The following is a 23,145-nucleotide window of genomic DNA, read 5'->3' as shown; positions in this document are numbered from 1 at the left end:
ACTCACACACGCATGAGCTCACACACACACGGACACACGCGCACACACACGGACACAGTAAGGCTTCACAGGAGTGGAAAACAAGAGACAGGGGACAGGGGGCAGACACTGCCTCAGACATTCTTCGTCGGTCTGGTGCTCTGCTCCCGCTCTGAAATATTTCCTTAAGAGTACCTCAAATGAACTATGAGGGCGAGCGACACCCATGACATCAGAAAGCACTTGACTTGCAATGCCGTCCTTTCATGTTTCATGAGAATATCCACTCATGCCACCTATGGTACCTCACAGTACAGTGTCCAGGCCATATTAAGCCTTCAATGGTCATTGGTCAGTATTGTCCTCTTCTGTAAGACCATTGGCTACCGCTGTACTATCAAAAGAAATCGGTCTCCTCTCTCCTCTCATGGTAAATAAAAGTAGGGCCTGCTGAACGTCGATGACTTTCTGAATGAGAAAAGGCCTGGGTGTCTCTGTGTTAATCTCTAAATAACAAAGTGCAGGTAGCTGTGGGTTTATCTGTAAACTCAGCGAGCCGCAGATCCATACGGCTCAATACTGCCACCACTCTGGCCTCCTTCCCGTCTCTCTCCCACTGGCACGTTTACAGGTTTTTTGGGTTTGTTATAGGCCCTGAATGGATGGACGGCTACGGATTTTCCCTGTGGCCGACCTGGCTGGGAGGAAAAGATTGGGGGGTGACTGGGCGAGAGCAATTAGCTTGAGTGGGCTAAAATGGCTGGGTTCAAGATGCAGTGTTTCAATAGTGAAGTGTTTCAAGAAGTTAAGAGTTGACTCTTGCTATTGGTCCTATGTGGAATTTAGTGTGTAACTTATTGCATTAAGAGATACCGACAACAACAACGGACTGCTAGGTTGGCATCGGTCGGTGGCCATTTTGTAGGATAACGCTAGAACCTGCTAACACTAAACAAACTAGCAGGAAGCTAGCTTCATAATGTATGTTTGCTGGTGAGGATTTGTTTGTCGAATGCATTTGGGGGGTTGAGAAATGAGTTGAAAAATACCAACGCTGCACCAATGGAGGTGGAGTTCAAACAGTGACCCACAAAATAAACCAAATGCTTGTGGTGGTGGGGGAAAGGAGGGGGAGTAGGGTGGTGGGGATGGGGTCGTCTCTCAGCCGCTCTTCAGAACCTTCAACTTTTATTGCCCTCCCGGGGATCATAATAAGGAACTAATCGATCGTCTTTGAGACACTGGAGGGCAGGGGCTGTTACAGCAGGAAGTTGACACAAATCAAACTCCCTAAAACCAGACTGTGTGACCTAGAGCTATTCCAGGAGTGTGGGGGACAGCTTTGTAGCGTGTGTGTGTGTGTGTGTGTGTGTGTGTGTGTGTGTGTGTGTGTGTGTGTGTGTGTGTGTGTGTGTGTGTGTGTGCGTGGGGGTTGACATTTACCATGAGAAGCAGCCTAATCCAGGAAACAGAATCTGTTCATCTGGCTCTGTTTCTAGCAGCTCACTTTGCCACATGTTCCTTTTTGCATCGCGCATAATAGCACAACATAATGCATTCATGATAGGGATTTCTGGTTAATGATTGAACTTCTTATTCTTTTTTTAAAGTATATAAAGTAGAGGTCGACCGATTAATCGGAATGGCCGATTTCAAGTTTTCATAACAATCGGAAATCTGTATTTTGGGGCGGCGATTTCCGATTTTTTAAAATATATTTAACTAGGCAAGTCAGTTAAGAACACATTATTATTTTCAATGACGGCCTAGGAACGGTGGATTAACTGCCTTGTTCAGGGGCAGAACGACAGATTTTCACCTTGTCAGCTCAGGGGATACAATCTTGCAAGAGTACAGTTAACTAATCCAAAGCTCTAACCATTGCACTCCACGAGGAGCCTGCCTGTTACGCGAATGCAGTAGAAGCCAAGGTAAATTGCTAGCTAGCATTAAACTTATCTTATAAAAAACAATCAATCATAATCACTAGTTATAAGTACTAATCCAGTTTAGCAGGCAATATTAACCAGGTGAAATTGTGTCATTTATCTTGCGTTCATTGCATGCAGAGTCAGGGTTTATGCAACAGTTTGGGCTGCCTGGCTCATTGCAAACTAATTCGCCAGAATTTTACGTAATTATGATATAACATTGAAGGTTGTGCAATGTAACAGGAATATTTAGACTTATGGATGCCACCCGTTAGATAAAATACAGAACGGTTCCGTAATTCACTGAAAGAATAAACGTCTTGTTTTCGAGATGATAGTTTCCGGATTCGACCATATTAATGACCAAAGGCTCGTATTTCTGTTTGTTATTATGTTATAATTAAGTCTGATTTGATAGAGCAGTCTGACTGAGCATCAGCAGACCCGTAATCATTCACTCAAACAGCACTTTCGGGCGTTTGCCAGCAGTTCTTCGCAAGCACAGCACTGTTTGACTTCAAGCCTAATGGCTGGTGTAACCGATGTGAAATGGCTAGCTAGTTAGCTGGGTGTGCACCAATACTGTTTCAAACGTCACTCGCTTTTAGATTTGGAGTAGTTATTCCCCTTGCGCTGCAAGGCCGCGGCTTTTGTGGAGCGATGGGTAACGCTGCTTCGAGTGTGGCTGTTGTCGATGTGTTCAAGGTTCGAGCCCAGGTAGGGGCGAGGAGAGGGACGGAAGCAATACTGTTACACTGGCAATACTATAGTGCCTATAAGAATATCCAATAGTCAAAGGTATATGAAATACAAATGGTATAGAGAGAAATAGTCCTATAAATACTATATTAACTACAACCTAAAACCTCTTACCTTGGAATATTGAAGTCTCATGTTAAAAGGAACCACCAACTTTCCTATGCTCTCATGTTCTGAGCAAGGAACTTAAACGTTAGCTTTTTTACATGGCACATATTTTACATGGCACATATTTTTACATGACACACATTTTTAAATGGCACATACATGGCACATATTGCATATTGGCACATATTACTTTCTTCTCCAACTCTTTGTTTTTGCATTATTTAAACCAAATTGAACATGTTTCATTATTTATTTGAGGCTAAATTGATTTTATTGATGTATTATATTAAGTTAAAATAAGTGTTCATTCAGTATTGTCATTATTACAAATAAAAACATTTAAAAAATCGGCCGATTAATCGGTATCGCGGGTTTTGGTCATCCAATAATCGGTATCGGTATCGGCGTTGAAAAATCCTAATCGGTCGACCTCTAATATAAAGACTTTAAAATCCTAATTGGAAAACGAAAGACCCAGTTGAGAGGAGCTAGACAGACGAGTGCTGACAGTATATGCAGTATATACCTTTTGAATCCACACCGTTATCACTCGTAATAAACTGAAAGGTAAACACTGAAATGAACACAGCTGAGGTGCTCTTTCCTGTTTCAAAGCGGTGCCACACTTGCGTTGACATGAGGGGTTACCTTTTTATTTTGTGGTGCTGTGGACGGCGGAGAGCAGACATTTACGGCTTCATTAGCAGATCTTTATGTCCTCGTAAAGAGTGAGTAAACGGTCTGAGACTGTGCTGAAATGAAAACCAGCAGACCTTGCTGCTCTATGGACCTGGATCAGTTCACCCCATACTTCTGGGTAAATACGCTCAGTACTTTCAGAACCATTTGACCCGTTTCAGTTCGCCACAAAGGTAGGACATTCGATACCCTCAAAAAGGCCTTCAAGTTCCGACACGGGGGCATTAAAAAGTTTCAGCGTAAGCTTTGATTTAGTCATCCTAACAAACAATGTGTCACAGTCCAGTCAAGCACCTCAAACCACCTCAAACTACATCCATATGTGAACAAACACAAGCTGCATAAGCAACATTTGTTACAGTTTGACTGAAATAAGTCCCGCCTCGGGAGTTTTGGCAAAAATGCTAGTCTCACAAAGGAGAACAGAGAGTTTGACTAATTCCCTCCTCACATACACTGAGGATTCATCTACCTCAGACTGCATAAATAACACGAGGCAAGAATCATAAAGAAGCCGATAACACAGAGACGGACAAAATACTTCTTCTTTTTTTTTAAACAAAATACTTTTCTTTTGAGCGAGTGACAAAACAAATCCAACGTTTTTCCTACAGACGCCCAATAAGACACAACACACTCCAGCTATGACTTCCCCTACTTCCTGAGTGGAAGAGAGTCAATTGCATGGTTTCCAACGAAAAACAGATGCGCACTGATAGCCTGGCCACGGGACAATAGAGTAAACTTCGCTTTCACCCCTACCTGTGCAATCCTATTTACGCCGTTCGGCATGATAAAATAAGAAAAGCCAATGTGCCCCAATCTCGCTGCGGTCTCGGTGTGTGCCTGCGAGCGCTCACACGCTGCGACACATTATGGCTCATTTACTTCCATCTCAGACCATGAAATAGTTTACCAGAATACCAATTAAAGCCTGTCTACTTGACTCATCCGCAGAGGCACCTGATGAGCCTAATATAAAGTTAATGTAACCCTTCAGTGAACCCCCCCCCCCCCACACAGCACCCATAAAATAATAAGAAACAACGTGGCTCATGTGGTTTCAACATGTAGAGTTTTCAGTGAATACCTCAGCTCTGTGGCATCTAAGCCCGTAGTCCGTGACAAGAGTTCTTTCTGCACACAGCCCTCTACGGATTCCCAAATCCACCGTTCGGTATACTACCTGCCCCCGGGTGGGAATTGGGAAATTCCTCAGCCCCGTTAAACAGCTTTGATATGCACTGGAAACCCAAGCTTCTTTGTCAGCTCGGAAACCCAATATGCTGGGAAATGGGCTTCACCTGCGAGTCATTTTTGTGAGGAGGGAAACTGAAAGATTTGCTGCAGCACAACAGGTTCCTTCCCTCAAGTCACAGTGGAAATAGGAGGCTGTAACAGGCATGGCTGAACAGAAACAAGCACGGGGTAGTTTTAAGTGCTTAGGCCTGTATAAAACAAGTCTCATATTCAATAGACCTAAGACCACTAGCTATAACAAAAAAAGGTATCAGTAATCTAGAATTCCTACATCCAGGAGTGGCGTTCTGGCTTGACTACCATACATCAAGTCCACTATCCTCACAAATACCACTGGGCCAGTCAAAATGGTGCCCGTATCAACATGAATGGTACGCCTCTTCAGGGGGCAGCTCTGTGAGGGGAGGATGTTGCTTGTTCAACAGGGGTGGGGAGAAAGGTTGAAGGGGGGCTTAGAAAAGTTTCAATCCTCAGCAAACCACTGACCCTCTAATTGACATCGTCTGAAGTGGAAAAGTAGCGTGCCGTGTTCGCAAATTCACCAATTGGCCGGTTCTGACTTGTCGGAATGACGTTGGAGACGCGCTAGCGTTCATATCACACATCCCTGACTAACCCAGCAACACATTCCTTCTCACAAAGGAACGTTTCAGTAAAGGTTTGAACGGTCCTTCCTTTCACATTCCAGCTCGCAGAAAAGTAACACATTATCAGCGACAAGGCAATGACCGTTGGTCCTCAAACGTCTCCAGTGGAAATGAGCATGAGGACGAGAGTGGAAGAGCGGTTAACAAATGTGATCTTTAAAGGTTATATAGACTGAATTAGTCCTCCAGCCAGTTAATCATTGGCTCATATCACCTAAAGAGAGGTTGATGAGGGGGGGAGAGAGAGAGAGAGAGAGATAGAGAGAGAGAGAGAGAGAGAGAGAGAGAGAGAGAGAGAGAGAGAGAGAGAGAGAGAGAGAGAGAGAGCACAAAAGAGAAAGAATATGAGGGGACATTTGAACACACACATTTCCACAGGCGTCATCAGTTTCACCTTTAATTAATAGCCAGGCCAAACCTCTACTGATGCACTTTTGGCTAGAGGCACATTAAAGCAAGATGAGGCGCTTTCAATCTCAATCATGGGGAAAATGAGAAGGCCTGCCCCGCGGTCGGCTCTAGACGCTCCCGCTGAAGAAAATGTGCACTTTCCCAAGAGCTCATTCCCCAAGTCTGAGTAACCTTCCCATGACTCATTGATCTTAATATAAAACAGATCGGATTTCCATTCCTGTAGTAAAATCCCTGGGGGCCCGGGTTGGGGGAGAAATGTTTAATTTGCCTTCTGGCCTCAAAGACGTAGATTACACCTTTCTGACTTCTCCTGCAGCACATTAATATTGTCTTACTTAGCTTTTAGCCTACAGGTGGAAGAGAGGACTGCTTTTTCTGGTAAAATAAGGAAATTAATACTTTTGCTCCCAGGCAGGTATAATTGGCTCTTCGTCATGGGGGCCTGTACACATTAGGCAGAGTATACAGGATGGATATTGCAGGAAACAGGCCTTGGGTTCTGTTCAAAGCGCTCATCTCTTTGGCTTGATATGCAACACTCGAGCGCGATTGGGCTCTCCCTGAACACGGGCCACAGGCTCAGCTGGGCCGCGTGTGGTCCAGATTCGGAGCGCCGTACCGTTCCGCCGGGAGCTGTCAGCGACTGAAAGGCATTCCTCCCTGATGAAAAGCTATCGGAGGATGAATGCTGAGAGGACTTGCCAAGTCCTCTTCTCGGAGAGGGAAAACAGGTCTTCGCTTTTTCCTTATATCTTAATATGAGCCAGAGGGAGGGAATGGACGAGGATGGATACTTTCACCAAAGATTCATTGCTGATTACTGCATTGCTGGAATAAGAAGAGGGGTGTGTTCTTTGACTGTGACACGAACAGCGACTGGACCAAATCCTCTCAACAGTATTCAGCTTTATATTCCAAGGACTCGATTCAAACTGTTCACATGAAAACAAGTTACGTAAAACAGGAGCTAACACCTGGGCCGCGGGGGGGGGGGGGGGGGGGGGGGGGGGGGGGGGGGGGGGGGGGGGGGGGGGGGGGGCAGACCTTTACAGTGCACTGCCACGGTACACAAACCTCCAAACACGCGGAGAGGCACAAACACATGAAGCGGCATGCGGCCTCACATGTACATAAGCACAGGGACACATGCTCCCTCGCGTGTGCACTCCGATTTTTTGTTCATGGGTCTTTACTGTACAGGGTTATTAAATTACCTCTGATCCATGCCACTGTTGCCATCGTGTCACAAGGCACTTCTCATTCACGCTTCAAACAGTCTGCGATCCCCTTCAGCGTGTCAGGATAAAGGCATGGCTTCAATCAGCATCGCTCAAAGCCTTTGTGTTCGGTTCCCCCGGGCCTCTAAAAGAGCTATGGCATCCAGGGAGGGGGGCGTGATGGATAAATTACCTGCTGGTTGAATCCAGATTCTAAGCCTCGGCCAGAGTGGTGAAAAAAGTGGCTGTATGCGCCTTTGTCCGGCTTCCATCCAGGCTTTTAAACCTTTTCTTAACAGGAAACTCATGAGTTCTTCAGAGCCAGCTCATTAACCCCATGCAGCCAGGAAGGGCCGTGACATGAAAGAGCTTCTAGGAGCGATGGGTCAAAGGTGACCTGACCACAATGTCATATTGTCTTCCTCACAACATAAAGCAGAAGAGTGGCTCAATGGGGGGGGGGGGGGGGGGATTTCCTTGTCTCTTGGTAGTCAAGGCGCAATGGAGATTGCATGTGACTTTTGACTTTTTTTGTCTTTTTAATTGATAACATCCAATGTTATAGGCATGGACAGGCAAGTTTTGCGTTGACGTAACAAGATTATTTTCCAAATGTATTTAGCATTCAGAGTTTAGCGTCATTTCCAATCTTATCCCTTTCCTTTACCGTAAGAAAACTTAAGAATGGACCGGTGGGATGTGGAAAAGTTCATGCTCTTTCACCCACACTCAAGCTCATTTACACATATGGCCTTTTCCCCACCCACTTATCTATTTGTGCCGAAAAAATTATGACCTGCCAAATTCCTCCAAAGCTCAGTCTATCTCTCACTGCCACACTGCTGCAAATGGGCCTTTATCTGGAGAAATAAAAGCCATATGTAGGAGGGAGGGTGGACGGGTGGGAGGGGCGATTTCACTGCTTCAGTGGCTGATCTACTTCAACCCTCACAGCACAGCAATTAAATTCCCATCCAGCCCTTCCCTTAAGAGGATTTGAGTTCAGGGGGGGGGACAGTACGAAGAGGGTGGGCTGCAAGAAATAGGGAGGGGGAAAAAGGAGGTGGAGATAGAGTTGCCATAGGGGTGATGACGCAAGTTCCTCTGAGAGCATGATGTTGACTATGATGCTGTGTTGACTATGAGGCTGACTATGATGTTGACTATGATGCTCACTATGATGTTGACTATGATGTTGACTATGACGTCTACTATGATGTTGACTATGATGGTGACTATGATGTTGACAAGGATGTTGACTATGATGCTGACTATGACGTTGACTATGATGTTGACTATGATGCTGACTATGAGGCTTACTATGATTTTGACTATGATGCTGACTATGATGTTGACTATGATACTGACTATGATGTTGACAATGATGTTGACTATGATGTTGACTATGATGCTGACTATGATGTTGACTATGATGCTGACTATGATGTTGACAATGATGTTGACTATGATGTTGACTATGATGTTGACTATGATGCTGACTATGATGTTGACTATGATGTTGACTATGATGCTGACTATGATGTTGACAATGATGCTGACTATGATGTTGACTATGATGCTGTGTTGACTATGATGCTGACTATGATGTTAACTATGATGCTGACTATGATGTTGACTATGATGCTGACTATGATGTTGAAAATGATGCTGACTATGAGGTTGACTATGATAGCTGACTATGATGTTGACTATGATGCTGACTATGATGCTGACTATGATGTTGACTATGATGCTGACTATGATGTTGACAATGATGTTGACTATGATGCTGACTATGATGCTGACTATGATGCAGACTATGATGTTGACTATGATGTTAACTATGATGCTGTGTTGACTATGATGCTGACTATGATGTTGACTATGATGTTGACTATGATGCTGACTATGATGCTGCCTATGATGTTGACTATGATGCTGACTATGATGTTGACTATGATGCTGACTATGATGTTGACTATGATGCTGACTATGATGTTGAAAATGATGCTGACTATGATGCTGACTATGATGTTGACTATGATGTTGAATATGATGCTGACTGTGATGTTGAATATGATGCTGACTGTGATGTTGAATATGATGCTGACTATGATGTTGACGATGACGCTGACTATGATGCTGTGTTGACTATGATGCTGACTATGATGTTGCATATGATGTTGAATATGATGCTGACTATTATGTTGACTATGATGCTGTGTTGACTATGATGTTGACTATGATGTTAGCTATGATGCTGACTATGATGCTGACTATGATGCTGACTATGAGGAGGAAGGGGAAAATAAATGGCGAGAGGTTGATGAAGGGAGCGAGGACACACAGTCAGTACCGGCAGAGGGAGGAGGCAAGAAGCAGGAGGAAACACTAATGGTGTTACGGGAGGGACGGATGACTCAGAGCGAGGGCGTCAGGTGGTGATCTCTGATCACAGTATACAGGGCTAATACCAGCAGAGGACACAAACTGGCGCTGGCACAAAAAAATAACTGTAGCATCGACCCGGTCTCAGCACAACCTGCAAGAACAGTGATCCAGGACCAGGGGGGTTAGTAATTACCTGGTCGGGGTAGCCATGCCCTGTCGCTACGTTCAAACACTGATCCAGAGACAGGTCTAAAGTTTCACACTGAGGCACCAGATCTCACCGCAAGCTACAAATGTTGACCGCACTATGAGGTAAGATGGGAAACAATAACAACCTTAAAGGCATGCTCAAGTCAAGCGGCAACTTATGAAGAGTGGGAAGCCAATATTAATGTAATAGCCGATTAATGAGGCATGATCCCAGCAAGGCCCTGGGAGCTGGGATAGTGGCCTTATGGGTTTGCACAGTCAGACTACTCAACAGTGCATCATAGAGACATTAAAACATTGACCTAAACCTCCGACGGCCAGATGCTCGTAGAACAAAGCTGCTCTCTAATGCAACAGCTTTAAATATGTTTTGGTAACTCTGCGGTGCTGGGGACACACCTACTACCCTTTCACACAGTTACACAATTACTGGGTGGATTATCAGTTTAGGAAGTCACCCGGGGTATAGTGGCACATGCTGAAGATTAGCTGCTATAGCCAGCGTTCAGGGAGCGATTCACAGGAAGAGATCAAACACCACTCCACAGAGAGGAAGCCATTTGAATGTGTGTGTAACGCTTGACAGAGCACTACAGCTCCATCCGATTCGGTCTCCACATTTGTTGAAACAAACTGCTCCACAACAAAAGGGAAATCATTTCCTCCCCGTGTTTTACATGTGCAACCCAGCTGCTGGGAGTCAACTGGAAAACAATGTAGCCGCAGTTAGTTCACAAAGCAAGGGGTAAACGACTCACAAGGCTCTGGACAATATCATCGACACATTATGTAGACAACTTTTGTAAAGCAGCCGCAATAGACCAGCCTTTTCCGGTCTCAGTTTATTATCAAATGACAAAGGCCATAAGCTACCCTCGGACTATAAATATCAGGGCTTTTACAAAAAAGCAGGTTGGCTTGGATTCTATAGCGCTTTTATGTGACTGTTCAAAGCAGCGCTTTAGCCCTGAGCTCATGTTTGAGAAAGATGAGGCAAAAGGTCTCATTCATATTCCATTCTGTGTAAATAATTGAGTTTGTGGCTACAGAAATAGGTCCTGTGCGAGTAACCACGGCTTGGCTTCGTTCTCAATCTTTAATGATTATGTGGCAGAAAGAGCATTTTCCCCCGTCAGGGCCCCTTGGAGAAGCCCACTTTATCAAGACATAAAACACACTTTTGAGACAAGAGACATACCCACGCACGCACGCACACACAGCCAGAACTTCCAAAAAGGACCGTTTTGTCCTCCGTCGGGAACCACTGATAGTCATCACTGACAAGACTGTGCGGCTAAAAACAGCTTTAATGTATCTGCCAAACCTCACTCTCGCTACGCAGCCCAATTACATCCCTCTGCTGTAATTCCTGAGGAATGTGCGGTTCGGAAGTCCGCCGTCTCGCTTTCCCTGAGTTCCTGAAACAACACAAGGTCACCCCGTGCTCCACCCTCTGTCTTACTGCCTCCATATGGACAGGCAGAAGGTGCTGAGGATACGGTAGAAGAAGCATTCCGATTGGTCCCAGAGACACACCGAGCGCCTGTATTCATTGGTTACCAGAAAGTTCAAACACAACATTAGAGCCTTTGAATGGGTCTTGGTAGCTGGTATGTGGAACAACTTTGAAATGCTGGTCCTCTAAGCAGGAACAGAAGATATGTAGAGCGCTGAAAAGCTGGAGAGCAGAGATTGTGGTGGTACACACCACACTAAAGGGGAGATGCTACTATACCCCACACAAGTACAGATGTCTTTAAAGTATTTGCAGCCTAGACCCCAACAAACCCTGTCAAGATGCCTTATGTGGTCAATAACTCACACATAGTGATGGGAAGCCACACAAAAAGACAAAAGGGTAACAGACCGCTTCAAAAGATGCCATGAACTCCAGAACATTCCGAGGAGGTTCGGAAGACTGTAAATCTGTACGTAATGTCCAGGCCCGGGCACTGGCTGGTAGGGTAGGTCATTGTCTGGAATTTTACTAAGCCTTGGTGTTGGATGCATTCTGGGAGACAGCCACGAGGCTCTATTTTCTCTAGAGGATATCCTGGGTCTGGAGTCAGGGAAGTCGGCCATCATTCCAGCCAGCCAATGAATCACTTGATTAAACAAATGATTGTCATCAAAGTCATCAAGCCTCACGCCTCCGGGCTAACCGGCTTAAGCATAGCATGACAATGCCAAGATTAAAAAATAAATTAGCTTTGGCCCAGTCTCTCCGAAATCAGGGATGGGAGAAAACGGAGATATGATATACACACTATCAAAGGTGACAGATTGGGAAAGTGGATTTTCAATGAGGTCACTGGGGGCCAGAATTTGTGGAACGCCATCCACAAAAGTCTTGTTTGTTTTGGAGGCTTTCCTTGAAATGTTCCACCCATTAAGACTTTGCCGTCGTTTCAAAAGGAGAGTGAGGAAATTAGCGTGTCAGTGACATTTGCATTTAAAATCAAAATGGATTCCATCTCACACGGTTCTTTAACGGCTCCTCCCCCCGTTTAATAAAAGTGCCCTCGTTCTCTCTCTCGGTAACGGGAGCGTTTCGGGACACTGGACATGGCTGGACACCTGAGTCAGAGATGGCACCATATCAGGTTTTGTTCAGCTCTATAAATTATACAAGTGTACCATTTTTCATGCTTCTATACCAGCGTGAACAATTTTCCAGTTTATCTACTGGACTATTTGGACAGTGTGTCTGCCACCACTGGCCTGGAGAATCAAACTAAAGCACATCTGAAAAGGGCCTTTCAGTCATGACAGGAGATGCAGGAAGCTGTATACTTGCTTCTAAAAACGCCTAAGATTGAGGATAATAGAATGTAACTATTTTACAAAACACAAAAAGGTTTAAAATGTCTTTGTACAACTGAACCAAATCTGAATTGACGCATTTTTCCGGAGAGAGAGAGAGTAAAACATAGCTGTGCCTTGGAGGGCAATTATTATTTGAAAAACATTTCCCTACGGTACGGTGTACCTAGACAGAGAACTAAAGTACTTCCTGTTTTTCTCAAACTGTTCCTATGACAACCACAACTCTTTGCTGAATATTCATGACTGCTCCATTAAATTCAATGCCAATGAGTAGAAACGTTTACACATGACCTCAGCATTTGGATGAGAGGTGCTATTTCGAAAGCCTCTAAACGAATCTTTACGGAAGTGCCTCAAAACCCTCTGGAATCTGTGGGATTTCTCATGAAAACAACATGAAATTACAGTGTTGCACTGAATCAAGTCAGGGTTTATAATGGAAACACCAGATATTAAAGTGCATTTTTCTGCTTGGCGGAGCACAGTACAGATATCAATTAGGTGCTTTTTTATAACCGATAAAACATGCTCGGAAATATGAGTGAGAACAGACGTGGGAAATGTGGCAAGATGTTTTCCAGCGCATTCTTGGGAGCGGGATGGAAAAATTCAATTGAAGTCACGACTTCTTCATATATCCCCCATTTGCAGATAACACCCCACAGATGAAGCACATTCCCACTCGGATCCTTGTCTATACAGGAGAACAGAGCCAATAGGGAGAAGGAGAGGTTTCACAGGCAGCAGATATACACAACAACCTTGACCACAAACTATGAAACTCTGCGCCAATAAGATTTCTGTAACTTAGTGTGGCGGTCGTGTGCCCAAATCCGAGCAAGGAGATGGAGAGTGTCGGTCAAAGTTTCTGTTTTTAATGAAGTGACATGAGAGTAACTCCGTGCCACATAAAATACGATGTGTACACCGTCACTCTAACGACGTACGCTGAGAGTGATGGTGAAGCATGTTCAGGGAGTGAGTGTTTTAATAAATAAATGAAACCAACATGTAACACAAACAAAGCACAAACATGACCCGGGAACAGAAACAATGACGACTGGGGAAGAAACCTAAGGTTTCTCCATCCGCAGGACGCCGACCAAGATGACGATCCTTTGGATCAGGAGCGGACTGGTCACCTCTGCTGAGGCGCGGGAACCTGTCGATCCAGCTGAGGCGCGGGAGCATGGTGACGTAGAGCTCCGGAGAGAGCACACTTGACAGTACCCCGTCCCCGGCGCGTTCGGCTCCAGCTACAGGACCTGGGAATCTGGAGAGAACTGGTCGCCTCCGCTGAGGCGCAGAAACCTGACATACCGGCTGAGGCGTGAGAGCCTGATGAGCCGGCTGAAACCTCCCGGGTTGCCTCGGTCGAGGCACGGGAACCAGTTCACCCAGCTGAGGCATGGGAGCCTATCGAGCCAGCTGAGGCATGGGAGCCTATCGAGCCAGCTGAGGTATGGGAGCCTATCGAGCCAGCTGAGGCATGGGAGCCTATCGAGCCAGCTGAGGCATGGGAGCCTATCGAGCCAGCTGAGGCATGGGAGCCTATCGAGCCAGCTGAGGCATGGGAATCCGACAAACCGGCTGAGACCTCCCAGGTAGCTCCGGCTCCAACACCTGGACCCGACATCACCTCCAACACAAAAAAAACACTTCCTGATGCTTCCCTTTATTGAGTCGTCATTCTGTAACGATGTACGCCGAGAGTCGGGAAGCAAGTTCAGGGAGTGAGTGTTTTAATAAATAAATGAAACCAACACGTAACACAAACAACGGACAGACATGACCCAGGAACAGGAACAATGACGACTGGGGAAGAAACAAAAGGGAGTGACATATAAAGGGCAGGTAATCAAGGAGGTGATGGAGTCCAGGTGAGTGTCATTGTGTGCAGATGCGTGTAACGATGGTGACAGGTGTGCGCCATAACGAGCAGCCTGGTGACCAAGAGGCCAGAGAGGGAGCACACACGTGACAATCACATACAATTTTGAGGTTTCATCTGACCTCACTCAAAACAACGATCGAATGCGTTGCATGACAATAAGTCCAAATTGCGTTCCAAATATCAACGGGAGATAAGAGCATGCAATTGAATTTTTGGATCATTCATTTGTCATTTCATTGGAATGATTCAAAGCAGAAATGGCTTTTTTGACCCAATACAATGGGTATTTCTCTTGGCAACTGAGACTTACTGGGGATAGTGTTAGGCAGATGTGGGATCATGTGCTCAGGCCAAACACTTAACTCTCATTACTGTCCTAACTAGCCTAATCCAGCGCCATCCTGCTCCGGCACATAGGTCTGCCCCCCCCCCCCCCCACCCCCAAGTCAGACATCCTCAAGCATTCCTAGCAGTAAAGCACCAGACAGAAGGAGCCCCCTTCGCCAAAAGGGAGACCAAATTCACACTCTCCTCTTCATTTAAAGTGTAACCAGGCTGCAGGCATGGTAGTACAGGAAGGAAGCAGACAGGTTAAACACAGGGTCTTTTCCCTGCTTTCCTTTTCTTCGTCACAACCACAGAACCTCCACCACAATCCTCTGAAGGAACTTTTCATTTGCTAAGCTAATTAAGGGGAGAGAGAGAGAGAGAGAGAGAGAGAGAGAGAGAGAGAGAGAGAGAGATGGGCTGCTTTATAAACAGTTGCTGTTTTCAACAAAAACTTGACATCCACGTTAAGAAAGGTGGGGAGTCACTAGTTTGTCAAATTGTGGCTCCTTACTGTCTACACATGCACGGTGGCAGGGGCCAAAGTTAAACCATGTGTGCTGCCTCTCCCTAATGTGTTTCCCCAAGCCTAGAAGGCTGGACTTTGTCTTTAATAAAGACAAACAAATACACACACACACACACAACCTCAGCCTCATGAAAAATCCCTTCCAAAAAGTCAAGAGAAGAGAGGGTGGGGGGGGGGAAAGCTGTTCCTTTCAAACAAACGCACACACGTCCTGCAGATGTCCGCGAAGCGTACACAAACACTCCCTTCTTGAGTGTCAGCAAAGCAGAGCGTTGGTGCTGCATCTCCCGTCTTAAAAAACAACAACATTCTTTTCAGCTGTCTCAATATGGAATAATAATGCAACTGTTCTCAGGGTAACTTAAGACGCAGCGGTAATGACAAACAGCGTCTTAGCCTTGGGGGTGGGGTCGACAAAGCAGGGCTGCGTGCGTGGCTGATGACAAAAGAAGAGCGCATGGGGACAGATGCTTTCCTTCAGAGGCCCAAGGAGCCCGGGCCTGCAGAGTCCATTAGAGATTGCATAACGCTTGGCAGATAGGGAGATTGAAAATGCTAACTTTGAAGGGTAACACCCCTCACCCCGTTTGACCTAAAATCATGAAATTAGGTACATAGGTCCCTCTCCTTACAAGGAACAAATGTCTCGGGGACCCATAAGGTCAGCCATGATGGATTTTCCGCCATTTAGAATTTTGGGCTAAACTTTTAAAACGCTACTCTTCTGGCAACGAATGACCGATCTGCACGAAACTTGAAGTGTGGCATCATAGACAAAAGGTCTCTCGATGCAATATTTTTCCAACTAGTACCTAAAACCACAGGGCCACTATTGACCAATAAACATTCACGTGGTGTTGGTCTGGCACATAAATCAGTCAATGATATTCATATTGTAACAACACAGTTGTAAACACTATAACTGGCGCTATAACGGGACAAAATGTATATTTTCGACTCCGAGTGATGACATTTGGCTCACATGCTCAGGGATAGGAGTCGAGCTAACCCACGCGATATCACAGACACCGCTGGCCTGATTTTGACAAAACTTGGGTGAATGATGAGTCTTGCCATAGAGATCTGGCATTTACAAAATTACACTGATTGGCCCAACGGGGGCGCTGCATCATTTGTGGGGGGCGACATGTTTACTGTTCATTCTTGTTTGTTCAATATTTCTTAAATGATAGATGATGCACTTTTTTTTTTTTTTTTACAAAAGGAGGATGGGATAAAGCCCTCTTATAGTCACTTTAAAAGAGACTGCGAGTCGGGTTCTAAAACTGCGCAGAGTTGGGGTGTACAGCTATTCAGGTCAGAACATTCAGAGAAGTTGCAAGAATCTACAGGTATATCAATAAAGTTGGTTGAAAATTGTATACCGTATCTAGAGGAATAGGAAATGGGAAAAGGCTTGGCATCGGTGGTTCTGGGCCTGCTAGTGAACGCAGTTTGTGTATTGATGTTGCTATTGTCTTCTTTAATACAGAAGCCAAAGACAGCCTCAGGTGTGGAGCTTGGCAGGAGTGTGGGGTGATCCAGCGGTCAGCTAGCAACCTGTGCTACTCGGGCACAACATTACTTCAAATCAGTGAACACAGAACAAATTAGGTGCTGTGTAGTTCTACCCATGGATACATCTCCCCTGACCTCGTTGTTTTACGTTCCAGTGTTATTTAAGGGCACGGGATCATAAAGCATACCATGCACATCTATAAACACATCATAAACATTGCTTTATTGCTACATAGCATTATTGCAACGTAATGTAAGTAAGCATGCATTTATGGTGTGCTTATAGATGTGTAAATCCTTATGATATACAGTTTGTAAACAATCACATATTTTGTTATATACAAAGTGTCTAGATAACCTCAAAAGTGGAATGGAATGTTTGTGTTTTTCCCACTTATTTTCCTTGAATGTCCCGAGATTCATTGGCCAATTCCATTTTTTGAGTTATTCTTTTGAGGTCCTGCATCAGACACTGAGACAGTGCTACCCTCACATAAATCATCAATTTGAAAGGAGGTGAGCACCCACGCTTCCCACCAATACCTGACAAAAATTGACATGCTCCCACATCTGGCAACTAGCGGGAACCCAAAACATAGCTAGGGCCCAACCTTCTTCGCATCCGGGTTACAGGAAATGAAAACTGGGAGAAAAAAAATCCCAGCGGGCATTATAAATCACCTTCGACTACGGTTCTGTCCAAATTGACACACTATTCCCTATACGTAGTGCACTACTTTTGATGAGGGCCCATGGAGCTCTGGTCGAAAGTAGTGCACTATACACGGAATAGGTTGCCATTTAGTCCCATGTTGCTCAGTTGGTAGAGCATGGCACTTGCAACGCCAGGGTTGTGTGTTCAATTCCCGTGTGGGACCAATATGAAAATGTATGCACTCATTACTGTAAGTTGCTCTGGATAAGAGCATCTGCTAAAGGACAAAAATGTTAATGTAAATAGACAATTTGGGACGAAGACCCCAGCTGAAATGTCTTATCTGAAGGGTACAGTAATAACTGTGCTTGAAGGAGTGTGGTAATTAACTGCAGGTTGGCATTTTTTGTTATGAATCTTGCCCTGTAGGCAGCTCTGTAGAGTAGCTGGCACAGTCACAAAGTCATAAAATCTGTTTTTAAACATAACCCTAACCTTAACCACACTGCTAACCCTGATGCCTAACCTTGAATTAAGACCAACAAGCTAATTTCCCCACAGGAATTTAAACAATAGAGCCAATTTTGACTTTGCAGCTGGCACATCTAGCGGAATTCGCTCAGTTCTTCCTCCAGGGCAAGATTCATGACAATAAACGTCAACCTTATAATTAACACATAGATTTGCCTGGTGGTTATCAGCCAAACCACTTGATTGCCATGTCAACAGGGGTGCCAACATTGAGAATCAATGTCACGGGTCGAGTTTCATTGAGGCGGATATACGCCTCTCACTGCTGCAGGGTACACACAGATAGAGAGAAGCGATAGATTGATAGGGGGAGAGAGAAGGAGGGGGTTTATGATAGTCAAACATACATGGTGCTGTTGCAATGTATGTGTGTCGTTGCCATGCCCACAAAGCCATGGATCAGACCTTGGTAGGCTACAGCCCAAAGGACCAAGGGGTCAAAGAAAATGACAGGTTGAGGGGCTCTCTTCACAACTGCCTGATGACTATGTTCTTCAAAACAACAAAAATACAAAGTAACATGGCCACTTCTGTGTTTTTGTGAGCTTTGACTTTCTCTCCAATAGTATCCAATGGAGGGAGACCCTATGAGTCAAGCAGACACAAGGGCTTCTGGATCTGAGGCTCATCTGTTAAAAACATGCCCTCTGGGGGTGACTTCATGCAAAACAATGACTTGTTAAAACAGCTAATTGGACAACCATTCCGAGAGGAACGGAGCCAAGTGACAAGACCTGTAAAGCCACAGAGAAAGCAGTGGGACACTTTGAATGAGAGTTCAGTTATAGCACCAAATACATGGAAGACACAAATGCTCAATTATATTTTTCCAAGTCCATTCCAGCATTCTAGACAATTTGTGGGATAATCAGTGGGCCCCAATTATATTACCAAACATGAGGATATAGAAACAGCATGATCACATAATAGTAAGTTTGGATATCTATAATAAAACAAATTCCATACATGTCTCTAATATGTTTGGCTCTCATGCTGACTTTCCACTGTAACACCAGTGTTACACTTAAGCAATAAGGCCCAAGGGGGTGTGGTCCAAGGCCAACATACTAAGTCTAAGGGCTGTTTTGAGCACGATGCAATGCTGAGTGCCTGGATTACAGCCCTTGGCCGTGGTATATTGGTCATATAGCACAAACCCCTGAGGGGCCTTATTGCTATCGCAATCTGGTTACCAATGTAATTAGAAGAGTAAAAATACATATTTTGTCATACCCGTGGTACCAAGGCTTTAAGCCAATCAATATTCAGGGCTCGAACCCCCCCAGTTTATAACAGTGTATAACACCCTTATGTTGCAATAGGGAAATTGTGTTTTGAGGACTAGTGAAGAGCAGCATCAACAGCATCGGCGTCATCAAAACAGTACGTCTTGTGTGAGGTGTTAAAGTTCACAGTTAGCTACTGTTATCTAAATGCCAGCTGAAAAGTACCAGTGGCCTGGCTTTGGCCCCACGCCGGAGCCATGGTCCAATGAGACACGGATAGAGCCCGTGTAGACGGGAACAGACAAGTCTGAGCCTTTTGGGCAATACACTAGGTAAACAACCTATTGTTACACTGCCATAAACAACTTATTTAGCTCTCACTGAAGTCTTTGTGAGCATTATAGTAGCTTATTGGGTTGCCTGGAGTTGTGTCTCACTCTCACCAAAACGGTCAACTGAGCTGGGCACATAACGGAACATAACGTAGCATAAGGATGTATATAACTAGGTTATACTTTCCTGGTTTAGTGTTTGAGTAGGCTAGGCACGTTTACGCAGCCAAAATGATTTTTGGAAAGGCTGCATGCAGCAATAGCGTTTATTTGCATTTCACAATAATAACCTATGAATTGGCCATTACATCTAAACGACAAAAAGCTTCGTAAATGGAACCAGGCTGGGTTTTATGAACTCCAAAGGCCAACTGATAACAGGTAACGTTAGCTTATAATAAGCAGTGATTTGTAAAAATAAAATAAAATTGTCATTTCCATCCAGAAAGGTTTCCTCTATTTTTGACCAGCAACCTGCCACGTACGTAGAAATGATAGTTTCGGGAAGATGTTCAAATACAGAAATTAAACTAGACAAATTGTAAAAAAAAAAATGAAAAGAAAATGTATCTCTTCAAAGCAAACTCTGAACGTTGAAACATAGACAAACTTGACCGGTCAAAAAAAAAATGTAACATTGACTACAGTTCAAGTAATAGCTCTGTCCGGAATTAAACTCGCATTGCAATATGACCGGCTACAATGTGTCACATTCAGGACAACAATGGGCTACAGTCACAATTGCTTCAAGTGCGTTACGGTATAACATACAAGTGTGAGTGGTCCCAGATTCAACGTTGTTTCCCCCCCATTCTAACGTTACCCCGCAAGCAAATCGATATGGTTCACTTTTTTAAAAACTTACCCTTTCCCCCGAGAGAAAGGCCGTCATGCCGAGGGTCAAAATTATCCAAATGTTCCTCATTATTCCTTCAGTGAAATGTGTAGATACAGCCAAAATACCAAATCGTCTTCCTTCTCTCCCTTCCCTCTTCTGTTTGCGACTATCCCCCTCTCCCCTTGCACCCTCGCTCCGGTCCTTTGCGTTTCTCTCACTCTAAGAGTGGAACACCGGATACGTGTTGCGTTTTCTTATTCCGCCACGCACTTTTTCCCTACCAAAATATATATGTATATATTTTGAGTCAAATTGCTGCGTAGGACATTTGACTTGGTTGTTTCACAGTTGAATCCGGACTTCTGTTCACTTATAGTACAGTTCCGTTAAACTCGCTACGATTCGGCCATTTCACACTTCACAGAAAGTCAACAGTATGCAGAGAGAGAGAGTCGGGAAGAAAACACAAGGACAGATAGTGCAATGATTGACAGTTACTCCGACCATATGGGTGCATCGTTCAAGCCAAGAGCATTGCCTATCTGTATATCACTACAACGCACTGCCATCAAATGAAATGTCCTATTGCTTGCATCTAGATGTACTTTATTGACGTTTCTGTCATTTAGCAGGCGCGTGTATCCAGAGAGACTTTCAGTAGTGAGCGCATATTCTTTTAAGTCCAAGTGCCAAATGGGTATCGAACCCACAACTGTAGCATTGCAAGCACCAAGTTCTATCAACTGAGCTACACGGGGACATGATACACTTAGAATATCACTTAATAGCTCACATAATGATAAAATATTGATTCATGTTCCAGAAAAGTACAGTTACCATTAGTCAACTATAATATAATGTATCATCTTAAATTGTGGGTTATAATTATCTGCATTTTTTAAATCACTGCAGTCATGTCGTCAGGCCTTATCGTTCCCCTTTAACAAAGTATTACTTTACTGAAATGACTGTGACAGCTTGAAATTATAATTGTGCTACTAACTGTTTTTCCTGATGGCCTCGATAGTCAGTCCAGTAGAGGATCATTTTAAGAAATGTTCCAGTCTGTCCATTTCTATGGTTAATTTCCATGCAAAGTCTCCCCCTGCTGGTATAATTCACTCCTAAAGAGATATGAAATGGGATCCAGTTTCAGTAGGCCTACGGTATGAATCATACAATCATATCAAGCATAAATGACAGTATTTGAATCTTGAATGAGCACTTTGTTTCAATTGTTTGACATTCTCATACTGTGAATGGCAAACATGGCTTCTAACTTACAAGTAACCATGCATTCATACTTTTAATCAGACTATATGCTTGTATATTGCCTTTCTCGCACAAATCAAATCCAATTTGATTTGTCACGTGTGCAGAATACAACGGGTGTAGATTTTACAGTGAAATGTTTGCTTACGAGTCCTTCCCAACGAGTAAAACTTGTTTGTATAAAAATAGTAACCCAAGGAATAAAATACACAAGAATAAAGCTATATACAGGGGTTGTTTAACATGATTTTTGAATGACTACCTCATCTCTGTACCCCGCACATACAATTATCTGTAAGGTCCCCCAGTCGAGCAGTGAATTTCAAACACAGATTCAACCACAAAGACCAATGCCTCGCAAAGAAGAGCACCTATTGGTAGATGGGTAAAAAATAAAACAAGCAGACAATAAATATCCTTTTGAACACGGTGAAGTTATTAATTACACTTTGGGTGGTATATCAATACACCTAGTCACTACAAAGATACAGGCGTCCTTCCTAACTCAGTTGCCGGAGAGAAAGGAAACCGCTCAGGGATTTCACCATGAGGCCAATGTTGACTTTAAAACTGTTAATGCCTGTGATAGGAGAAAAATGAGGATGGCTCAAAAACATTGTAGTTACTCCACAATGCTAACCTAATTGACAATGTGAAAAGAAGGAAGACTGTACAGAAACCAATATTCCAAAACATGCATCCTTTTTGCAAAAAGGCACTATAGAAATACTGCAAAAAATGTGGCAAAGCAATTCACTTTTTGTCCTGAATACAAAATTATTGATTGTTCAGGGAAGAGTACCACTCTCCATATTTTCAAGTATAGTGGTGGCTGCATCATGTTATGGGTATGCTTGTAATTGTTAAGGACTGGAGAGTTTTTCAGGATAAAAAAGTTAGTGAATGGAGCTAAGCACAGGCAAAATCCTAGAGGAAAACCTGGTTCAGTCTGCTTTCCATCAGACACTAGGAAATTAATTCACATTTCAGCAGGACAATAACATAAAACACAAGGCCAAATCTACACTGGAGTTGCTTACCAAGAACACGGGAATGTTCCTGAGTGGCCAAGTTACAGTTTTGACTTAAATCTGCTTGAACATCTATGGCAAGACCTGAAAATGGTTGTCTAGCAATGATCAACAACCAATTTGTCAGCACTTGAAGAATTTTGGAAAGAATAATGGTCAAATGTTACACAATCCAGATGTGGAAAACTCTTAGAGACTTACCCAGAAAGAATCACAGCAGTAATCACTGCCAAAGGGGATTCTTATCTAATCAAGATATATTAATGTTTACGTTTTCATAAATGTTTTACCCACTTTGACATAGACAGAGTATTTTGTGCAGATCGTTGACAAAATACATGACAATTAAATCCATTTAAATCCCACTTTGTAACACAACAAAATTAGGAAGAAGTCAAGGTGTGTGAATACTTTCTGAGGGCACTGGATTCAGTCTTGTTAGTGTGCATAGAGTCAATGCAAGATAGGGTCCATGTAGATAGTCTGTGTAACCTTTTAATTTACATTTTTAGAAGCCTTATGGCTTGGGGGTAGAAACCGTCTCGGAGCCT

The 23,145-nt window shown here is 44.0% G+C and overlaps 1 protein-coding gene across 1 annotated transcript in view; it reads right to left on the bottom strand.

Annotated features, from left to right (window-relative positions):
* LOC139392456 (syndecan-2-A-like) overlaps positions 1-21,045 on the bottom strand; it is a 34,574-nt gene extending 13,529 nt beyond the window's left edge. Inside the window, exon 1 of the mRNA XM_071140450.1 lies at positions 20,319-21,045. Coding sequence (XP_070996551.1) covers positions 20,319-20,378 — 60 coding nt within the window. The 5' untranslated portion in view covers positions 20,379-21,045. The remainder of the gene's footprint in view (positions 1-20,318) is intronic.
* Between the last annotated feature and the right edge of the window lie 2,100 nt (positions 21,046-23,145).

Source organism: Oncorhynchus clarkii, chromosome 32 (genome assembly GCF_045791955.1).
Source record: "Oncorhynchus clarkii lewisi isolate Uvic-CL-2024 chromosome 32, UVic_Ocla_1.0, whole genome shotgun sequence".
Lineage (NCBI taxonomy): Eukaryota > Metazoa > Chordata > Actinopteri > Salmoniformes > Salmonidae > Oncorhynchus > Oncorhynchus clarkii.
The sequence above is the reverse complement of the archived record's forward strand: the minus strand, read 5'-3'. Positions and strand labels throughout refer to the sequence as shown.